The 23,246-nt window shown below is 45.3% G+C and overlaps 1 protein-coding gene across 1 annotated transcript; it reads right to left on the bottom strand.

The window, feature by feature from the left end:
• Positions 1-877: 877 nt before the first annotated feature.
• Positions 878-22,348, bottom strand: LOC148687030 (uncharacterized). The gene is made up of 9 exons (XM_088662717.1): positions 22,203-22,348; positions 19,110-19,178; positions 12,901-12,947; positions 11,219-12,571; positions 7,391-7,645; positions 6,607-6,690; positions 5,171-5,218; positions 4,532-4,638; positions 878-2,788 (listed from the first exon to the last, which is right to left on the bottom strand). The coding sequence occupies exons 4-9, from the start codon at positions 11,295-11,297 to the stop codon at positions 2,690-2,692; spliced, it is 672 nt and encodes a 223-aa protein (XP_088518843.1). The 5' UTR covers positions 11,298-12,571; positions 12,901-12,947; positions 19,110-19,178; positions 22,203-22,348; the 3' UTR covers positions 878-2,689.
• Positions 22,349-23,246: the final 898 nt, after the last annotated feature.

The raw sequence follows: 23,246 nt of genomic DNA on the forward strand, positions 1-23,246 counted from the left end.
AGTTTGACCAAACTGCGGGAGGCAGTGGAAGACAGGAGTGCCTGGTGTGCTCTGGTCCATGGGGTCACGAAGAGTCGGACACGACTAAACGACTAAACAAAGTCCAGCAACATCTAGAGCAGGGGTCAGCAACCTTTTTCAGCTGTGGGCCGATCCACAATCCCTCAGACCATGTGGTGGGCTGGACTATATTTTTTGGGGGGAAATGAATGAATTCCTATGCCCCACAAATAACCCAGAGATGCATTTTAAATAAAAGCACACATTTTACTCATGTCACCAGGCAGGCCCCACAAATAACCCAGAGATGCATTTTAAATAAAAGGAATCATTCTACTCATGTAGAAACACACTGTCCGCAGGCTGTCCGCAGGCCGGATTTAGAAGGTGATTGGGCCGCATCTGGCCCATGGGCCTTAGGTTGCCTACCCCTGCTCTAGAGGGCCACAGGTTTCCCAGCTCTGTTTTATAAAATTTTACCAAGACTTCTTAGACTGTGTGATCCATTGCACTTGACCTCTTTTTCTTTCGCATGCTTTGCATCAATCCCTTCCCGTCTCCGTTGCTATACAAGTCACTTTCCCTGTTCTCCAACCCTGCATTTCCTTTCTGTTACTTTGCCTATCATCTATGCTTCATATCCTTATATACACGTTTCTGAAAAACAGTAACAACAACACCATAATGTTCAATCGTATATTGATTCCTCTTCTCTAAGGGGATCCTGTGTATATCTGTTTCACCCTACTTGTGCGAAGTTTTTACCATCAGATATTGTTTCCCGTACATTGATAAAGGTTTCCTGCAAAAACTATTTTCTTGCATTTGATGTTGTTAAGTGCTCTGTGCTTCCAACAAACAGTGAGGACTCTGGAGGTAGTACAACAGAGTTTATTTTCCTTTGGATGACAGGGCACTGAAATATTATGATGCTTTTGTAATATCTGTTTATTTACAATTATACAAATAATAGCACAGCAGAAGCAAACAAGCACTACTATAGCATGCAGCAAATCCACTAGCTTGCATCAGAATCCTAGAAAAACTCCCTGCCTCCAGGGTGATTCACCTTCAGCCGACTTGCAGCTCCAACATTCTCTCTCTCTGGTTCTTTCTAAATCCAAATTGCATGCTACATCCAGATTGTGTTCTTCGCACACTTGTTGGAAGGAGTCACCATCCCACACTTTTCCAATGGTTGGAGAGAGATTCCCAGCTATCAGGTGAAAACCTCTTGTCATTAGTTCCCATTAATGAAACATCAAGCAATCACTCTGGACTCCTAATCAAGCTATCAGTCTAATAAAGGATGGCTTCATAGCATCTGTGACACCATGATCTGCAGATTTGTTTCCATGTCTACCATTACCAGTATATTATTAGACAAATGCCCTTCCTATTTAGTTTAATCTCTTTGTCTGCTATTGATTGCACCCTCTATACATAAACAGCACAGGGAATAGTGAGCTCTTTGTTCAATATCATTTGCTCTAATAACTTCCTGGTTTTCTATTTATTATTTTTATTTTTATCTCATCATCTACTCCTGCCTTCTGCAATGTAGTGGACATTTTATCCCATCTTGTTCTATCTTCTTTCTATATAAGGTCATTTCTGCTTTCTCTACTTTCCCCATCAATATCTGGATTGCAAGGGTAACTTCTCTTGTCCCTCTTCTCCTTATTTCCTAAAACCAAACTAACTGCTCATTAAATTTTATTCCAATCTTTCTCTGAATGATAATTTGTTAGCATTTTTGAAGGACAGCTGCACCAACTCATAGTTGCATGCAGTTTGAATATGAACCTCCCTAAAATTACACGGCATATTGCCACTCTTGTCTGTTTCTTTGATTTATTTAAACAGATGTATTTTGGAATAATCCTTTGCATGCTATGAAAGCTTGGTAGAGTTGCTGTGTCTTTCTGCTATAGTTCTTTTCAGCTTCTCTGTCAAATTCGTATCTTGGAATGTTCTCCTGTCATTTTCACGCTTGCATAAGGGCATAGCTGCCAAGTTATCCCTTTTTTTAAGGGATTTTCCCTTATGCTGAATAGGCTTCCTCGCAAGAAAAGGGAAAACTTGGCAGCTATGGCATAAGGGAGAGATGTGAAACCACATTGGCAAGTCTGTCTTATTGTGCTATAGTTTTAGTAAACCGGGTCCATACAGGACACTTTCTATTCTCTTGGTTGCATATTTATTAAAGGTTTGTTCCTTTGCCTGGGCAAGGACCAGTGGTATAGAGTAGCAAGGCAATAGTAAGGGTTAGACCAGGTGTGGTCCCTCCAGATGTTGCTGAGCTCCAATTTCCATCGTCCCTGGACATTGGCCATGCTTGCTGGGGCTGATGGGAGTTGTAGTTCCACAACATCCAGAGGGACAAAGATTCTCCACACCACATCAAGCTATATGAGTGGATATTAGCTAAGAATAAAAGCTTAAGAGGCAGTCTGCAGACCAGACTCTGGAGAAAGAACCACAGCAGCTGACCAGCAAGAGTAAAGATGTCCTGGCCTGGTTGTAAGCAAATGCATGGTCCTTATTCCAAAAATATTTATAATCTGAGCCCTGCGAAGTGTAGGAAGCAGAATGTCCTGAGTAAAGGTCAATTCAAGCAGCAGCGACTGAGCAGGTCGGTTACTCGGCACATTCACATCTGATTATACCATCTCCATTGCGTGGCTTCTCAAAATTTCCCGCACGGCATAGCATGTGCAACATAGCTCCCTCCTGACCCACATGTGTTCTGTTGTTGAGATTTTCTCATTTTCAGACAGTAGCAGACCTTAGAAAAATAAAAAGGAGTTAATACATTAGGTTAGGGACGCAGGTGGGGCTGTGGTCTAAACCACAGAGCCTAGGGCTTGCTGATCAGAAGGTCGGCGGTTTGAATCCCCGCAACGGGGTGAGCCCCCCGTTGCTCGGTCCCTGCTCCTGCCAACCTAGCAGTTCGAAAGCATGTCAAGTGCAAGTAGATAAATAGGTACCGCTAGAGTGGGAAGGTAAACGGCGTTTCTGTGCGCTGCTCTGGTTCGCCAGAAAGCGGCTTAGTCATACTGGCCACATGACCTGGAAGCTGTCTGCAGACAAATCCTGGCTCCCTCTGCCTATAGAGTGAGATGAGTGCCGCAACCCCAGAGTCGTCCGCGACTGGACTTAATGGTTAGGGGTACCTTTACCTTTACCTTTAATACATTAAGTTGTGTTCACCTAGCGACAGCCAAATCCATCAATTTCAGTTTCTCATTTCCCCACCTCTTTCATTCATTTCTCCATATGTCCACATCAGTTTGTGGAAAATTCACCTGCATTTTAGTGTGAATTTTTCCTAACATGCACACTTTTGCATACAATTTTGCCTCCTATGCACATTTTTGCAAAGCAATTTCCCCTAATAGAATGCATTTTGTATGCTATTTTCATGAATATGTGCATTCTAATGCTCATTTTACCCTAGTATATGCATTTTTATATTCATCACATTACTGAAGAACCACATTGCAACATTCAGAGAAGTGCGGATTTCGAAGGAGGGTTGTCTTTCAGTTCATGACTTATTTCAGGAAGTGTGGATCAGAAATATTCACCTTTGAATGCAAACTAATTCCATTGTCTCCCCAATCCCTCTGCTCACCTCCCTTTTGCCTTACTATAATTTTCTGGAAATGGCTCCCCCTGGAGATAGGAGGGAGGAATACACAATTGTGCTGATTTCCCCCCCTGGAAGACCTGTTCTCTATGCCTGCTTCACTTAGGGGATAGCAACAGGGCCCATTACAGCTGACTCCCACCCACTATTCTGCTGTTCTGTACTTTTGGAATGATTTCTAGATTGAAACTTGGTTGGGACAGCACTCAACTGGAATTCGGAGAAGGGTTTGTCATAATTTCTCCAAGGGAAAACTGAACAGCTTTTCCTTCTGTTTCTTTTTGACACCAGTGTTTACAATTCTTTCCCCATCTGAGAAACGTTCGGCTCCCCCTTTCAGTGAACTGTTGGCCGTGACATCTTGTCATTAAGAATAAGTGCCCGGCTTTGCTTCCTTCCTCCTTCCTCGCAGCTCCTTTTCCTTTTAGGTCGTATAGTTTAGATTTGCGAGCCTGAGGGCAGGGGCTCAATTCTGGATCTTTGTGAGCCACTCAGAGGGACAATTGAGGTTGAAGAACAGGGATTTTTAAAAACCCTTCAAAGAAATTAATACAGGAAATGCTCCTTGCAAGGGGCAGAAACATGGGAATTGTGGGAATGGCCATGCACGTTTTCCATTGTGATGCATCTGACATATGTCCCTCAAGCTGGCTCACACATACAGCTAGGATCAGATAAGTGAGCACAGGACCTCTGAAGGGAAAGGTCCCATAGTCTCTTTTTCTCACCCCCGGGAGCAGATTTGTCTCCTCCTCCTCCTCCTCCTCCTCCTCCTCCTCCTCCTCCTCCTCCTCCTCCTCCTCATCCCCTAATCCACTCCCCCCCCACGGTGATCAGTGCAGTGACAATCTTTAAAAAACACCCATATCACATACTTACGGTTAAAGTTGTTCCAACAATCGCCATGCCTGCACCAATACAACCCAGAACAATCAGGGAAAGGGCCCAGGGCGCAAGCGATACGTGATCTGAAGCGGTTGTAGGTTCTGTAGGACAAAGGAAAGCTAGAAGGAGAACAAATCGAGCCCAACACCCTTATTATTCTCCAACCTACTGATTTGCAGCATAACCCATTCCTCAGCGTCCGATCACCGGGCAAGGGAAGGGTTGCTACTAAGGCTAAGCAAACTTTAGATTCTAAAGGACTATCCAATGACCACATCCCTAAAATCTGCTCTAGAGGGTTGAGGGACCCTTTGGGAAAGCCTGAAAGGTGGCGTGGAGCTATGGGGGTGGGGTGGGTGGGGATGAAGGTGGAATTAGCAATCATTGCCTCTCTCCCAGCACCGCTGATTAAAGACTCCACTGCCAAAGATCTCAAAGTAGCACGCATCGTTTTCTGCCCTTCATCTTTCCCCCTCAACAACCCTGTGTGGTAGGCTGACCAGCCCAAGGTGAAGCCCAGTGGGCTTTCATGGGCAAGTGGGGATTTGAACCTGAGTCTCTGTAGCCACCGCCCCACTCTCTCATCATTCTACCAGGCTGGCTCTCTCTGAGTTACATTGGAATCAATCTTACCATGGGTGGTGCTTGTGGTGGTGGTGGTCGGAGTTGTGGTGGTGGTTTCTGTTGGCAGAGAACAAGGGGCAAGGACATGCATGAACACTGTGGAATGCAATTTCAGCTTGCAAGCGGAGAATGAAAGAGGACTTTACTTGGTGAAATGTTGCCAGCATGACTAGCTTGCTATTGTTGACCCTACTCTGGGTTGTAGTCCAATTTCAAGGACCGCTTCTTACCTCAAGGGCTGCCTCTCCCCATCTAAACCAACCCAGACTCTTCATTCATCATCTGAGGCCCTTCTTCATCTGGCTCCTCCAAGTGGTCTGGAGGGTGGCAACATGAGAACAGGCCTTCTCTGCAGTGGCTCCCCATTTCTGCAATGCTCTCCCCAGGGAGGTTCGCCTGGCGCCTTCATTATACGCATGAAGATGTTCCTCTTCAACTAGGCCTTCAGCTGATTGACAACCAATGTCCTTTTAAATGTGTTGGGGGCAGTGCCGGATTTATGCAGAAGCTAAACAAGCTATAGCTTAGGGCCCCACTCTCTTGCCCCCCCCAATTTTAAATGGAAAAAACCGGATGTACATTTCCAAGATATAAGATAAAAAGCAAATAAAATAAAGTTTTGTGGTGCTAGTAATGGCCCCCGTCTGCTCACCTGCTCCCTAAAATATCACTGGTTTGCTCATTTCTATATATAGGGTGCCTGCATTCTTCATGGACTGGTTGGATGGCAACATGTACAAATGGCTTTAGATACCTATTAGGTGCATAAATCACCATATAGCATAGATTCAACACCAAAAACAGCGACAATTTGGTGTTGACAAAGGACAGCTGGACATATAAAGGGCCCCATTACCTTCAATAACTTAGGGCCTCATCAAACCTAAATCTGGTCCTAGTTTGGGGTGTGTGTGTGTTTGTTTTGCTCTTGCTTTTATTGTGTTTTTTGTGTTTTTACTTTATATTTTTAACACCCCTGAGATCTTCGGATGAAGGGTGGTATACAATTTGTGTGTGAGAGTATATATATTCTTTTAGGAGAGCACAGTTCAAATTCCTCTTCAAGCAGGCTGATTAATATTCCACAGCCGTCTAATTGTATCTGTGGTGGGGAGGGGGCTTATTGTTTTGCTGTCTCAGTTTAATTTTTTACTTGTGTTTTATGTTGCATTTATTCTGTGAACTGCCCTGGGGTCTCCCGATGAAGGACGGTGTAATAATAAAATAAAATAAAATAAAAATAACTTTCTAATCACTCTACCACAGGCATGCCCAACCTTCGACCCTCCAGATGTTTTGGACTACAATTCCCACCATCCCTGACCACTGGTCCTGTTAGCTAGGGATCATGGGAGTTGTAGGCCAAAACATCTGGAGGGCCGCAGGTTGGGCATGCCTGCTCTACCAGGATGGCTCTCTGTGAGTTACACTGGACTCAATCTTACCAGTGGTGGTAGTCGTCGGAGTCGTGGTGGTGGTGGTGGTTGGAGTCGTGGTGGTGGTGGTTGGAGTCGTGGTGGTGGTGGTTTCTGTTGGCAGAAAGCAAAAGCAGGGACAGACATGAATGCTGTGGAAATTCATTTCAGCTCGCAAGCGAACAACATAAGATGACTTTACCTGGTGAAACGTTACCAGTGTGACCAGCTTGCTACAGCCGACCCATCTCCAGGTTGTATTAAAAGAGAAAAGGCAGAGCTTTTGCTTAAATGTGGGGTGGTAGAGTGGGGAGGCAAAAAAGGTGTGGCTGTGGCAGAAAATATCTCCCGCTGTATTTCATAGCAGTGGCAAAGAAACAAAACACACAGACGAAAGCAGTGACAGAGAAAAATGGCAGCTACGAGCCATTGGTGGCTGCCATCCCCACCCCACCACTCCTCAAAAGAACACTACATCATTACGCAGCATAAAGTTTCTGTGGCAAAAATGGCAGCAGTGCTGCAGAGGGTGGTAAATAATGCCTTTGCTCCGAAACAAACAAAACAAAACAAAACAAAACAAACAAACAAACACCAAAATAGTCTTCCCCCCCCACGTCTATTTTACATGGGTTTTGGGCAGTGAAACGGACAGCTGTTTTAGTTTCCCGACCGCATATGCCTCCACACTTCCTTGGAACACCTCATAGTGTCTAAACTTGCAACCGGAGGAAAGACTTACTGATGTTCTCATTTCGCTGGCATCTCATGGCCCAGCTGTTTCGTATGTTTTCAGAAAGAGATAGAATCTTACCCGTCGTTGTGGTTGTTGACGCCGTTGTTGTTGTCGCCGTCGGGGGTGGGGTTACCCCCCCTCCCCCTCCTGAGAGGAGACCACCAAGGCCTCCATTTCCTCCTGAGAGGAGGCCACCAAGGCCTCCATCCGTTCCTCCTCCTAAGTTGAGGGAGCCAGATCCGTCCCCTAAGTTGAGAGAGCCACCTGGGGCTCCGCCTTCCCCTCCCAAGGTGAGGGAATCACCACCAGAGCCGCCTCCTAACAGCTGGGCAGCTGTTGAGAAAAGAGAACAAAAACTGACGATGGTGAAGCAGGTCAAGCACCCTCTTTCCAAGTTCAAGTCACAAACACACTTAAATCCCAATTCTTTATAGAGAAATGATTGGGCCTTCATTCAGAACTGTACCAGCCAGAGACATCTCTGCTTTGCCACAGGTCGGCCTCTCTACCTCACGGACAAGAACACATGTTCTGTCTCATGCCCTGCTTCTCAGGAAGTCTCATGTCACAGAAGTTACCTTCTCCTCAAGCCTTGGTATGCCATGAAAACCTAGAGTGGCATTCTGGAGGTAGGCCATCCCAGGTTGAGCCTGTTGAACCAGCAAGCAGATTATCTGAAAGCAAGGATAGGGAACCTGAGGGCTTCCATGTGTTGATGGACTCCAGTTCCCATCAACCCCCAACATGGCCAACAGTCTGGGATGATGGGAGCTGTAGTCCAGCAACATCCAGGGCACCACAAATTCTCCATTCCTGTTTTGAAGGATGGGATTGGAACATTTTCAGTAAAAATGGCGAGTATTAGGCTGTCAGACTTCATAGTTTGCAACAGCTGAAGTAGGTTTCTAGTTACAGTGGTACCTCGGTTTACAAACACAATTGGTTCTGGAAGTCTGTACTTAACCTGAAGCGTACTTTCCCATTGAAAGTAATGGAAAGTGGATTAATCCGTTCCAGGTGGTCTGTGGAGTACTTAAACTGAAGCGTACTTAACCTGAAGCAAACTTTCCCATTGAAAGTAATGAAAAGTGGATTAATCTGTTCCAGACGGGTCCGCGGAGTACTCAACCTGAAGCTTACTTAACCCGAGGTATGAGTGTAATTGGTTCCGGAAGTCCGTACTTAACCTGAAGCGTACTTAACCTGAAGCAAACTTTCCCATTGAAAGTAATGGAAAGTGGATTAATCCATTCCAGACAGGTCCGCGGAGTACTTAAACTGAAAATACTCAAACCGAGGCGTACTTAAACTGAGGTATGACTGTACATCTTCTGCAGAAGCTTAGATCCGAGATAATCAAGCTGCTCAATGGCTTTGGGTCTTTGTCATTCAGTAATATCAAAATCTTAAGAATAAAGGTTGCAAGATAACTGAACTGTGATTGGGTTTTAAGGTCCAAGAGAGTAAGGGACAAGCTCCAGCCCAAACTTGAATTGGATTGGCAATGGAAATAAACCAAGCTATTCCCCCAAAATACTTTCCTGAAGCAACCTGATTTTGGAAACAAAAATGGTCCACACTTCATCTTAAGAGATTGATTTGGTATTCAGGTGCTCCCCTGCCCAGGTAGTTTTACAGAGCCAGCCTCTTATGCCCATCTTCCTTATACTTTTTGACTCCTGGGCGCCAGCAAATTTTAAATCATCACCTGCTGACTGGCATTTGGACTGAACTGAACACTGGCCAGCAAGCCAAAATACTAGTTGGGCTCGTTTACAGTGTATGACTGACTAAGCATGAGGTTGGGTAGTTGGTTTGTTTAGTTAGTTAACACTTTTCTGTACTGTCTTTCTGCTCTAGGGTGGTTCAAGAAGAAGAACAACAAAAAATGTTCAAGAAGCACAGAACAAGAAGCAACCATAACAAATCACAGGCAGAACCGTCTCTTGTCATGAACACCCAGCTCCTGTCACCCAGTGATTAATTGCTAAATCTTTTGGCAGAATTTTTAACACCAAGCGTCGGATGGCTATATAAGGATCTCACACGCAGCGTTTCACAGTTAGTGTGAAGGACCCTCGATGGGATGCTTCAGCCTCTGTTAAAATGTAGGCTGCCCCTGATTCCATGAATAGTAGGGATGTTTGTAGGATTGGTTTTTGAGCCAAAAACCTAGGATTTGGGAAGCCAATTTCCCAAAAACTCTCTTAATGGTCAGACGTTTTCATCTCTCTTCATTGCTGTTTGTTCATGATTCTCTTGCATTTTGTATGTAATCCACCTTCAGGCAAAGGCTTTTTCCTCCTTCTTGGAATGCTCTGAATCAGTCAAGGGTCATATAGTGAATGTCTCGGCTATGTAGCTACAACTAATCCAGAATGCGGCAACTAGACTGGTGACTTGGAGCAGCTGCTGAGACCACATAACACTGGTCTTGAAAGACCCACATTGGCTCCCAGTACGTTTCCGAGCACAATTCAAAGTGTTTGTGCTGACCTTTAAAGCCCTAAATGGCCTCGGCCCAGTATGCCTGAAGGAGCGTCTCCACCCCCATCGTCCAACCTGGACACTGAGGTCCACTGCCGAGGGCCTTCTGGCAGTTCCCTCACTGTGAGAAGTGAAGTTGCAGGAAACCATCAGATGTCAAAGAAATAAACAACTATCTTACATTTAGAAACAAAATTTTAAAATTCCTTCCAGCAGCACCTTAGAGACCAACTAATTTTGTCATTGGTATGAGCTTTCGTGTGCATGCACACTTCTTACCAATGACAAAATTAGTTGGTCTCTGAGGTGCTGCTGGAAGGGTTTTTTCTATTTTGTTTCAACTACGTCAGACCAACACGGCTACCTACCTATTACATTTAGAAGACATCTGAAGGCAGCCCTTTTTAGGGAAGTTTTTAAATGACTGGTTTTTAAATGTATTTTTAATCTCTGTTGGAAGCCACCCAGAGTGGCTGGGGAAACCCAGCCAGATGGGTGGGGTAGAAATAATAATAATAATAATAATAATAATAATAATAATAATAATAATAATAATAATAATTAATGTTATGGTGGGAAAATATCTCTGAATTGGATTTCCTTTGCTCTGTATAGGTGAACACACTCTCCATCTTTAAGCATCCTCTCCCCAAAATAATCTAAAATGGTACACCCTCTACTCCCCATGGAGAGGGGAGTAGAATGGCTTTTAGAGTAGAATCAGCGGGCACAGCTAGAGCTAAGCAACTCTAGACCACCTGCTTCTTCTCCCCTAGAAAAGCTCCTCCAGCATAGCAGCAAATTCAAGTTTGGAAACACCTGGTTGATGTCTAGAAAGCAACATGTAGTTCTGCCTTCAAGGAAGCTAGATTTTGAGTGCACCTCTTAGCTTTCTCAAACCATCTGTAGTTATCCTTATCACAGGGCAGGGGTGCCAACTTTAATAAAATAATGGGGACATGGCAGGTTAGCCCCACCCTGCACAATCAATCACATAATGTGGCAGAGGCACACTATTTGAATGGCAAAGCCCATCAACTTTGGGAGCGGCCAGCCCTTCAAATATTTTAAGGGGGGGGAACCGAGGGGACCTCGTCACCTAGGAACTGGCTCCTTGTCACTGGGCTGTGTGAGACTAGAGAGGAAGAGGGGGAAACTAGTCGGTAGGATGGAAATGTAATAATAAACAATAATACAATTGCATTGTTTATGTGCCACATTTGCCCACGAATCTGCAGGCTTCAGGTAGGTCAGAACAGGTAGCACGGAGGACAAAAAAAACACTGAATTGAACCAGCTGTTTTTGATCATTTACCAATATGGGGCTTTGTTATTCTGTCCTGTATACCCAGCAAACTACCTCTGGAACAAATGTAACCAACATGGATTAGCCACAGCAATGGAAAGAAAAGGTCTTACCTGTTCCCTGGAAGCACAGAGCAAAACATATGAGCACATTTCTTAAAAGAGGCACAAATGACATCTTGGACAGGCCCATGGCTGGCAAGAGCAAAGAAGAGGAGACTTGCAGCTGGCTCTCAGATGTGGTGGTGGTAGTTTCAGGACTTCTGGGTTCCTCCAGGTTTCTGCTGCTTAAATACTTCTGAACAAAGTGACTCCTCACATCCAGCTAACCAGTTCAGGCTGTCATCACGAGATTGGTTTGCTGACATACATTTTGCCCAACAGGATCCTTTTCCATGTGTTTTCGTAAGAGGGAAAGAAATAATCCTACTGTCCACTCATTCGAAAAAGGCGGATGTGACAGGAAACTGACGCATTATTCCACCTAGATATTAGGGATCAGGAAAAATCACTCTGCGTGAATTTAGGGAAGTGATGTGCTGGTACAGTGGGAAGAACACCGGAAAGAAGAAAAAAACCCTGTGAAAATTTGGGATTTTGCTCTTAGAGAACAGAGTCCCCTTGTGCTAGGCTAGCAGGATTTCATGTGTCTCAGTTGGTAGAGCATGAGACTCTCTTAAATCTCAGGGCTGTGGGTTTGAGCCCCACATTGGACAAAAGATTCCCATATGGCAGGGGGGTTAGGATAGATGGGCCTTGTGGTCCCTCCTAACTATACAGTTCTGTGATTCTAACGCTGCTTGTACTGTGTTGCATTTGCTTTCGAATGCCAGTTGCTGGAATCACAAGTGCGGAGAGCACTGTTGCATTCAGGTTCTGCTTACGAGTCTCTCACAAGCATCTGGTTGGCCACTGTGAGAACAGGATGATGAATCCCATCTAGGATTGGCCATTGGCCTGATCCAGCAGGCTCTTTTTGCATTCTTATGGACACAACCCATGGCTTGTAACAGTAGGAGAGAGCTAGTTCACAGCCCAATGAGGCCTAGAGCTCAACAACTGCTGTGTTGTTGTTTAGTCATTTTTTTGTGTCCGACTCTTCGTGACCCCATGGACCAGAGCACGCCAGGCAATCCTGTCTTCCACTGCCTCCCACAGTTTGGTCAGACTCATGTTCGTAGCTTCAAGAACACTGTCCAACCATCTTGTCCTCTGTCATCCCCTTCTCCTTGTGCCCTCCATCTTTCCCAACATCAGAGTCTTTTCCAGGGAGTCTTCTCTTCTCATGAGGTGGCCAAAGTATTGGAGCCTCAGCTTCAGGATCTGTCCTTCCAGTGACTGCTTTACCCTTAGGCGAATGGATTACTCAAAATCAAACTGTGGATTTGGGGCAGCGATCCCCACTTCCCCTCCATAGGAGTGCTTTGAAATGGTTCCATGCAGAGGTGTTCATTGTGAGAAATCAGCCTGGAATAACAAAACCACATGGATTTCGCAAAATTGAAAATAAAAATACAGTGGTACCATGGTTCTTAAACTTACTCAGTTCTGGAAGTCTGTTCCAAAACCAAAGCGTTCCAAAACCAAGGCGTGCTTTCCCATAGGAAGTAATGCAAAACAGATTAATCCGTTCCAGACTTTCAAAAACAACCCCTAAAGCAGCAATTTAACATGAATTTTGCTATCTAACAAGACCATTGATCCATAAAATAAAAGCAATTATCAATGTTCTGTACTATAAAATAAATAAGACAGTATTGTAGATGATAAAAATAAAAATTAATTGTTTTTCTTACCTGCCCTGATGAGAGTCATTTTTTGGATGGGGGGCTTTTATCCATTTCTGCAGTCACACAATCAATCAATCAATCATAAAACGAAAAACAAGCCACAGTCACAAAAATGAAAAAGCCACACAAACAAAAACGCAAAAAATAGCAAAAACAAAAGGACCAAATATCACCTCAGAACACTGCAATCAGAAACGGAAGGCTTTAATTACGATGGAGGGGTGGACTTAAATTAGCTGCTCAAGGGTAAAACGGGACGAAAAAACCTTTATTACGATGGGGTGGACTTAAATTAGCTGTGCAAGGGTAAAACGGGAGGAAGAAAGCCTCAATTACTATGCGGTAAACTCAAATTTGCTGCGCAACAGTGAAAACGGAAGCTCAGGAGCACATTCAGCTTCCGAGGCAAAGTTTGAAAACAGGAGCATCTACTTCTGGGTTTGCAGCGTTCGGGTTCCAAGTTGTTCGGGAACTAAGCTGTTCGAAAACCAAGGTACCACTGTAAATCCACAAAGGTAGGAATCCTACCTAGATCCTGGGGACAGGTGATCCCCTGGAGGCAAGGCAAGCATTTTATGAGTCAGCAATGCTTTTTGCCAGTTTTCTCTGTTTTGTAGTTTTACGTCTGAATACCGGTATTTAAATGGTTTTGTCATTTATTTACTGTAAGCTGCCCACAGAAGCTTACAGTATGTTATGGGGTGGCAAATTAGGCATTAGCATTAGGATTCAGCACTGATGGTCTGCTGACTTCATTCTAAGGAATGGCCACCAAAGGTGAATGTGGGAATGTAATTAAATGGGAACAGGTTGGATATGTAATGAGGCACTCGGCATAAGCTGGTGCCTAAGAAAGAGATTTGAAAGATTCCAATCTGGGCTTTCGTCACTGGCACAAAATGTCCCTATTAAGTGGTGCCATTCTGGACTTCATTCAGTCATGATCTATTGTTTTCTGAGGCGATGAGGGAAAAGTATGCTGGATTTCGAACTGCCCCGGTCGAACAAAGTTCTTGTTTGGTGTTACTTGCTGATTCTATGTCTCGTTTAATGTTTCGTTAGTTTATTTTACATTCAATATAAGAAGAGACATGAATGGCAGAAAGGTGGTAAATGCCAACATCTGGACTATTGGGCATTGTGTATGTGTGTGTTCTCTATTTCCAGTAAATATTTGCGTTTCTTAGTGCGGAAGGTATTGATCTGATTTGTAGAGATCTCTCATATTCTAATTAATTCAATAGGGTTCTGGAAGCTTCTCTGTGTGAAAGAAGCTTCATGATGTTTGGGTTATACCTCCAAAGAAGCTGAGTACAGCTGGCTTAAACTGGTTTTGTTATCTCTTCTCTCAAGGTCATGCTAACTATAAAAGGAGGGCCAGAAGGAACCTGGGTTTCTCTTTCTCGTTCTGTCTTCCTTCTGGTGTGGTGTTCTTTATACAGTGTTAAGGTTTAGTCTTATTGTAAGTTATTGTAAGTTTGGGTTAAGTCATAGGTGCCAAGTTCCGGATTGAAAAACCCGGGACCAGCAGTGCCGCGTCACCGGAAGTCGCTTCTACACACTTCCGGACATGCGTAGAAGCAACTTCTGATGCTGCTGTGCCCATTTCCAAAATGTCCACAGCACCAGAAGTCACTTCTACGCATGTCCAGAAGTGTGTAGAAGCGACTTCTGGCACTGCAGACATTTTGGAAATGGGCACAGTGGCATCGGAAGTCACTTCTATGCATGTCCGGAAGTGCGTAGAAGCAACTTCTGGTGCCGGCACGGCACCAGAAGAACATGGCCACCGGCAGGAGCTCCGTAATCCGGGGGAATACGGGGTATTTTGCCATTCGGGATACCTGCGGGAAACGGTAAGAAAATACGGGGTTTCCCGGGGAAAACGGGGTACTTGGCAGCTATGAATCTGCTGCAACTGGACTTCTGAATGTATTGGATTTGTGACCATTATTCTCATTTGCCTTCAGTAGCAGTAAAGCACTGTTAATTGACTCTGGTCTATTTTGGGGGGGAATCCTGCAATGTATTTAAGTTTTTACTCTGCTAACTATACACATTGAAATCTACTCTGGATCAATATTGAGTAGAATTTCAGTGACAATATCGACAATCACATTTTGCTGAGTGTCAACATTCACATCTTCAACATTAACCTGAAGGAAGCAACAGCGACCATTTCAACATATGACCACCCAAACTCTCTTTCGCCCTGCTCTTCTTCCTGCAGGTGCAAAGGCGGTTGACCACAAACCACACGATACAATCAGCATTAAATAATAGTTAAAAAGTCAACACACAATGCAACATTAAAGGCATAGTCCAACTGTCAGGGTTGGAGGCAGATACACATTTATTCAAGGAAATGGCACACAGCTCAGCAAGACTTCGCAGTCGGCCTTGCCACTGTAGAGCAGTTGACAGGGCTGAAGGTCCCTGCCTCCCACCCTTTCTAAAGCTCCTCCTCTCCTGGATGTTTCCCAAGCTGTCTCAAAATTGTGTCTGCGCACTGTGAAGGGACAATGAGTCTCTAACACCCAGACAGTAGTTCCCACTGTTCTTTCAGCAAAAGCGGAATGAAAACCTCCAGTTTCACAAAAGATAGGGCTTGGCTTTAAGTTACCTCAGGGCACGTTATCTAAAGCCCCTCACCACCTTGCCACCAGTGGGATTTCCCTCTCATGGATCCCTACTGCTCTGGTTAGCCTTCCCTCAGGCAACTTTGTGGCTTTCTTGGCTTTACTGACCAGCCCTTAGCATGTCAGAAGTACTTTGAACTAGCTTCCTTTACTGACCCCAGGGAAGCTTGCTTCTCTTCTTAGTCACACAACTAGAGGAACTGACACACTGCTGGAGTCAATTAGCATTTTGGCACATTTTAAACTTTCTTTATTAACCTGAGAACATGGATTTCACTGGTAACTTATAGCGCATTCCTCTCATTATAGGACACAGACTTAATATAGCATTTCATCCCTCCAAACCTAACCTCCTCATTCCCCACACTTCCTATCCACCTTCCCCAACCGACTCCCCCTAACGATTAGCCCTCTTTAGTTTTTAAACACAGTCTAGTTCCACCTCCTGAAGAACTGCCTATCATTGGAGGGATAGTTACAGGTAGGTAGCCGTGTTGGTCTGAGTCGAAGCAAAATAAAAAAATTCCTTCAGTAGCACCTTAAAGACCAACTAAGTTTTTATTTTGGTATGAGCTTTCGTGTGCATGCACACTTCATCAGATACACTGAAACAGAAGAGTCAGACCCTTATGTATATACAGAGGGTGGTGGTGGGGGTGGTGGGAATGGGTGATAGGCTGATGGGAGTGGTAAACCTGTAGATGGCTGTTAATGACTGCTGATGACTGCAATTGGTCCTGCGGGGAAAAAGCAAGGGCTGAGGCACTAAAGAAAGCTTGATCATGCATAATGAGATAAGAATCCAATGTCTTTGTTCATACCAGGTGGCTCCATGGTTTTAAGCTTGGTAATGAGTTCCAATTCAGCAACTTCTCTTTCCAGTCTGTTCCTGAATTTTTTCTGTAATAAAACAGCTGCTTTGAGATCTTGTATAGAATGTCCTGGAGGGATAGTTTAACCCCCAATGCACCAGAGTCCTCGGCAAGCACTAATCCGCCACACGCACCTCTGACCTCTGTTCTGCCCTTACACACTATTGGGGACCAGGGGGCAGGAGAAGGAGAGTCCTTTGGATTCCACAGCAGCCTCTTGATTCCCCCCCAACTCCTCTGCTTCACCCTCGGAGTCTGAACTGCTGCCTTTCACTGGCTCTCCCTGCTCATTTGTGAGGGATGAGTTGGGTGAAGAAGCCTGGAGGCTGCTGGTGGGACACCGGCCACACCTAAGAGGATGGGACCAGCTGAAAAGTGCTAAAAGCAGGGAGCTTGAGGGATAGCGAAGAGATGGAAGCAGGCAGGTGCCCCCCCCCCCAGCACAGGGCAAGGTGATGAAGTTTCTCCAGTTTGGATGCAGCTGCCGACAGCGATGACAGAGGGGAGGTAGACTCTGCAGTTCTGCCACAGAGTCACTCTGACAGCTTCTCCGCTGACAGCTCGCCGGCCCCTCTCACTCCTAGAATTAGGCATTCATTGCATGCCGGCAGCCACAGAGGAAGTCCCTTGGAGCTCACTGTAGCAAGTGATAGCAGAAGGAGGGGCCTGATGCAGAAAGCTACAGTAGCGTTGCCATACGTCCAGAATTTCCCAAGCATAGCCGGCAATCGGCTGTCGCGGAAGCAGCGTCCGTGCAAAAATCGTTATCTGGGAAAATCCGGACGTATGACAATCCATGTCGGCAGTGTTGTTTTGTGTGATTTTCCTTTGGCACAATAACTTTGCTCAAAAAAAGCTCAACAATTTTTCTGCCCGGATTTTTGCTTTTTGAAATATGGCAGCTCTAAGCTAGGGAGTGAACGAGCTCCTATTTTACACATGATCCTCAACTAAAGAGCGCAACAGGCTGAATGGTAATGTTTGTAACAATTTCCAAGTAGATAAATAGGTACTGCAGTGGTGGGAAGGTAAACGACATTTCCATGCGCTCTGGTTTCCGTCACGGTGTTCTGTTGTGCCAGAAGCAGTTTAGTCCTGCTGGCCACATGACCCAGAAAGCTGTCTGTGGACAAATGCCAGCTCCCTCGGCCTGAAAGCGAGATGAGTGCCACAACCCCATGGTCGCCTTTGACTTGACATAACCGTCCAGGGGTCCTTTGCCTTTTAAGTTTTATCCCAAGAGGCTGAAAAGCAGGTTAAGAACTAATTTACAAGCAGTGGTGGGTGGGCAGAACGGTGGCCAGCAGAAGCAACTCTCCAGGTGGGGTGGAGCAGGTACACTACATTCCTGACAGGTGGGATGCTGTTGCTTACTGGGAGGGAGCACTGCAGAGGCGAGATGGCGGGAAGGTCGACACAGGGCAAACAAATTGGTGGGTGCAATCCAGCAATTCTGCCAGTGCCTTTGCGCCACTCTGGCTACCTTAAGAATCTAAGATCACAAGAAGAGCCTGCTGGATCAGGCTGGTGGCCCATCCAGTCCAGCATCCTGTTCTCACAGTGGCCAACCAGATGCAGGATTCGAGCACAATAGCATTCTCCCCTAATTTGGTTTCTGGAAAGGGGCAGGCACATAGCAAGGGAGGGGAGAAGGGGGCGGGCCAGCCCTAGCTCCACTCTGGTGGGGCAGCGCGGGGCAGCGCACGGGGGCAGTGCCCCTGGCCCGCCCCTCACCTCCTCTGCCCGAGCCGGAAGAAGCAGAGTGGGCTATGGAGTGCGTTGCCGGGTGACAACCTGCCACCTGGCAACCCACTCCATAGCGTGCTCTGCTTCAGAGCGTGCTGGCCGAGCAGAGCAGCAGCACCAACCCGGATGGACTGCGCATTTGCAGACATGCACAGTCCGTCCTGGCTCGTCCTGGTGTGCACGTCGTGTGTCATGACATCAGGACGCATGCGCACTGCGGAGTGAAGCCCCGCCCCCAAGAGGTGCCGCCCCGGGCAGCCAAGCGGCACCGTTTGCCACTTGCAGGGGGTCTTCAGACGTTTTGCTGCCTCCAGTTGTGGAGGCAGAGCATATCCACCATGGGAAGCCCTCTCCTCCATGAATTTGTCTAATCCTCTTTTCAAGCCATCCCGGTTGATAGCCATTGCTGCCTCCTGCTGCTCTCTCTCCCAGTAAGCAACAGGGACCTTCCTACTGGGAAGCTTCTGTTGACCAGTAAAAGAAAACAACTTGCTTCCTTACAAGGAAAATGATCAGGTGCTTTCTTTCTCTGTTTTGTCTTCCATTCTTTTCTTTCCTCCATTGGGCTTGAGGCTTCTAACATAGCTGAAGATTCCTCCTACTTTCCTTTCCGTTCTAACTTGCTCCTTGTCTTCCTCCTTTACCTGGCAAACAAGAACCTCATAGCTAAGTTCCTGAAGAGAGGCAGCCTCCGCCCACAGTTGCCTGGAAGGGGGGGGGGGGAGTAGAAGCAGCCAAGCGTCTAGGTGTAGTCTTAGGATATACATGTCTGTCTTCTCGACCATACATTCCTCTAGCAAGCAGCCTCCCAAACCTAGGCTGCTCTGCCCCTCTGTGATATCAGAGCATCTAAGCCAATGGCAGCTGGGTAGACTTGAACCCCAAGCTGCACAGTGACATTGCAGGAGATCAGCACCGCTGGTGTCTAAGTATTGTGAGGATTGTAGTAGTGACTTACCTCACCGGATTCTTGTGAAGATAAACATAATGAAGGCTATGACCATTTTGCTGTAACTCGCCCTGGGACCTTATGGGGAAAGGTGGGGAAGTAACCCGGTAAACAAACAAACAAACAAAGTAATAAGGCTGCAGATTGATGGTGCAATCAAAATGGCGAATAATGTCTGGTTTTCCAAAATGGCACAGTTGAACTGAGGGTCAAGGGACTCACAAGCTTGTTGAAAGTCAGCGCGGCACTGACGTTCTGATGGATTTGTGACATCTTCCCCCCAGTGCATGCTTCTGCCAAGTAACCGAGATCCTAGGGTTCATTTTAGCCCTACGGCATTCCTGTGAGGAGGAGAGACAGCTCAAAGCTATCCACTAAGTTCATGGCTGAAGGTACCCAAGTTTTTATTGCATCAGTTGCTTCTCAGGGCCCAGTAAAATGGTTTTACGTTCATCAAACGGTGTTTTATATCAAATTCTGAAGTTAAAGCACGTGCCACAAGACCTTTAACCTTCTTTGAAAATGTGGTTTTACAAACAAACGAATGTTCCTCTTTTTTTCTTCATCTATACTCTATATCAAAGAAGTTAACGAGTCAACAACTGGAAGATGCAGTTCTGTGAAACAGCAATGGGAATCTGATCCAGCGATAGAGATTGCAGAGGCCGATTGGAATAATTTGTAGGCTAAAAAAAGCCCACTAAATCCAGTAACAACTTGTACGCAAGAAAATGCGTTTAAATTATTACACCAATAGCATTTGATACTGTATAGCTGTATTAATAAAAACAACCCCACCATTGTGCTGGAGAGAATGCAACAGTTTAAGTACAACATTTCACATGTGACAGAGGTGTGGACGTAATCTGGCAAAGTGTATTTACAGAAATAAGTTAGAGCTCCTACTACAGTTCCCTTGATTCCTGGACACAAGGGTTTACTTTTAAACCAGTTTGGGTCGGTAGGGTAGCTTGGAACAGATTGTAATTTTATCAGTCCATTGTACCACTTGCTGGACTGGAATGGGGTCACATAGTTTAAATTCAGAACTCTGCCATGGGTACATGCAATGGACATTCTTCTACCTGAAGGAGCGTCTCCACCCCCATCGTTCAGCCCGGACACTGAGGTCCACCTCCGAGGGCCTTCTGGCGGTTCCCTCACTGTGAGAAGTGAGGTTACAGGGAACCAGGCAGAGGGCCTTCTCAGTAGTGGCACCTGCACTGTGGAACGCCCTCCCACCAGACGCCAAAGAAATAAACAACTATCTCACATTTAGAAGACATCTGAAGGTAGCCCCGTTTAGGGAAGTTTTTTATGACTGATGTTTTCATGTATTTTTAATCTCTGTTGTAAGCCGCCCAGAGTGGCTGGGGAAACCCAGCCAGACGGGCGGGGTAGAAATAATATATTATTATTATTATTATTATTATTATTATTATTATTATTATTATTACCACCAGTTATTGGGGCCTTGCAAATCATACAATCTCCTCTCTTTTTTTGAATTGGTGCTTCCAGGCTGGGATAATATATTGTTATGAGTTTGTGGGTGCCCGACTTCTAATCCCTAAAACCTAGCAAATGTTTAAAGCTAATCAAGCTAGGCTAGATGAGGCAATTGTCTGGGTGAAGGGCCACTAAGAGAACAAAGGGAAAGGTAGCTCTGTGCCAGACAGCAATTGGGTGGGGCCCCTTCTCCAGCTCTCAGAGAGCTAGAAGGAGAAATCTGGAGTTTGAGGGGAAAGTTTGCTGTTACGTGAGCTAGAAGCTGGAGAAAAAGCAGCAAGCAGAGGGTCAGAGAGCAGTGTTTGATTTTTGTTGTAGGTATGAGAGAAGCAAGACCCTTTTATATAATATAATAATAATAATGTATTATTTATACCCCGCTCATCTGGCTGGGTTTCCCCAGCCACTCTGGGCGGCTTCAAACAGAAAAATACAACAATAATCTATTAAACATTAAAAGCCTCCCTGAACAGGGCTGCCTTCAGATGTCTTCTAAAAGTCTGGTACTGTAGTTGTTTTCCTCTTTGACATCTGTTGGGAGGGCGTTCCATAGGGCAGGCGCCACCACCGAGAAGGCCCTCTGCCTAGTTCCCTGCAACTTGGCTTCTCGCAACGAGGGAACCGTCAGAAGGCCCTCGGTGCTGGACCTCAGTGTCCGGGCAGAATGATGGAGGTGGAGACGCTCCTTCAGGTATACTGGACCGAGGACATTTAGGGCTTTAAAGGTCAGCACCAACAAAAAATTACAAACAAAATAAATTTAAACAAACGCAAATTAAACACATTCAAACATATAAGGGTTGATGCTGTGAACCAGAATCGAAGGCTCAGGTTGTAAATATATGCAGGGCTGTCTTTAGCATGTACGCTGCCGGGGTGCAAAGATCAGCCCAGCACCCCCAAATTTAGTTAATTTCGTGTGCACAGCGCCATTGAGAATGACAAGTGCCGTCATTGAGTCTGACAAGTGCAGCCATTGTGAATGACAAGCACAGCCATTGGTGTGGCGCATCTTTGGTAAATGAGCACACAGAGTCGAAAGTCCTTTAGTGAAACAGTAGGTGTACATTCTGGTAATACCTAGGTATATATGTATTTTGTTTTTTCCAGCTTGATCAAAATTATTCATTATTTTATAACAGGTAGATAGTTAAGAGCTTAGGCGGCTTCAGTGGCGGGCGCCTGATCCCCCCCCCCGAATTCAGCGCCCGGGTGCCCCGCACCTCTTGCACCTCCTGGTAAAGACGGCCCTGTATATATGTTTTTTAAAAAACCCAAATAACAAAGACACCACAGTCTCCACTGTGTCTCATTTTCAAAAGGAAACATGAACCCAGGGGCCTAGAACCCCTGAAATCTCCTGCCTCTCAAAGACTGTGGTGGCGTGCAACAACATGTTGATTAAATGGTCATTTAGTCAAATAGATGAGCTCTTGCCTGCAAAGGGTATACCAATTTCTCTTGGTGTTTTTTTTAAAAAAATGTGCAATAAACATGATGCAAAAGAAGATGATTTCATCCCCCACTCCCCTAGTCAAATGCATGGAAAGCATGAAACAAATAAGGTTTTATCTGCTAACAGAGTCCTTGCACCTTTTATCTGCTAACAGAGTCCTTGCAATTTCAACAGCTGCATGGCAGGCAGAAATCCATCAGGTGCTGCTTCCCTAATCAGTGTACAAACTGTTTCTGCTTTCTGATCTCCCTGCACTCCTCCTCTGTGGTATCTTCTCTTTCTTTGACCCCCCCCCCCCGCTATTCAGCTGCATTTCCTTCCCACACCAACGAGTTTTGTTAAGGTGAGACCAATTGGTCAATCTGGTTTCCCTAAGCCCCACCCCCAGGTCCAGTTCACTACATTTCTGCATTGTTTGAATTTTTAAAAGTCCTCACACAAAAAAATATCAACATTTTAGGGCACATTCTTTCTAATATGCAACATTTCTGTTCTGCCGAATTCTGCCGAATGTGCACATTTTTGCCAGCAATTTCTCTTAAAGCGTTGCATTTCCCCCAGTTATTTCCAGTAACATATGCATCTGCATGCACACTAATATATGCATTTTAATATTTTTGTGTTTGTGTGTTGGAGAACTGTGTTACAAAATTCAGAGAAGTGTGCATTTCAAAGGATAACAAGGTTTCAGGGAGTGCACATTAATGATCCCTTCCCTCTTCCTAGTGTCGTAACTCCTGCATCTACCATCAGAACCCAGAGGAAATGCAGAAGGGTAGTCCTTTAGAATAATCTGAATGTTTGTTTTTGCTGGCAGGAGAGTAGAAGAGTTGTAAGTTATCAGAAGAACAGATTCCCCTGAACTATAGCAGGGTATCAATGTCAGCTAGGAACAGGTGGATCCCAACTTAAACTTAAGGTGCCAAGCAGCTCCAAAATGTGCTACACCAGTTTTTCACAATCACACCAAATCTGCTCGTTCTCTTTCTCATTTTAAGTACACCGAGTTTTGTACCAAAGTAACAGTAAACCTATCCATTCTGAAGGAAATCAGCCCTGAGTGCTCCCTGGAAGGACAGATCCTGAAGCTGAGGCTCCAATACTTTGGCCACCTCATGAGAAGAGAAGACTCCCTGGAAAAGACCCTGATTTTGGGAAAGATGGAGGGCAGAAGGAGAAGG

This window comes from Zootoca vivipara, chromosome 2 (genome assembly GCF_965207765.1).
Source record: "Zootoca vivipara chromosome 2, rZooViv2.hap1.1, whole genome shotgun sequence".
Classification (NCBI taxonomy): Eukaryota; Metazoa; Chordata; class Lepidosauria; order Squamata; family Lacertidae; genus Zootoca; species Zootoca vivipara.

Coding starts and splice junctions, on each gene's coding strand:
- LOC148687030 (XM_088662717.1), bottom strand. CDS start 11,297: ATGGGCCTGTCCAAGATGTCATTTGTGCCTCTTTTAAGAAATGTGCTC. Junction 6,691..7,390: donor GTCAACAACCACAACGACGG/GTAAGATTCTAT, acceptor TTCTGCCAACAG/AAACCACCACCACCACGACT. Junction 4,639..5,170: donor CACCACAAGCACCACCCATG/GTAAGATTGATT, acceptor TTTGTCCTACAG/AACCTACAACCGCTTCAGAT.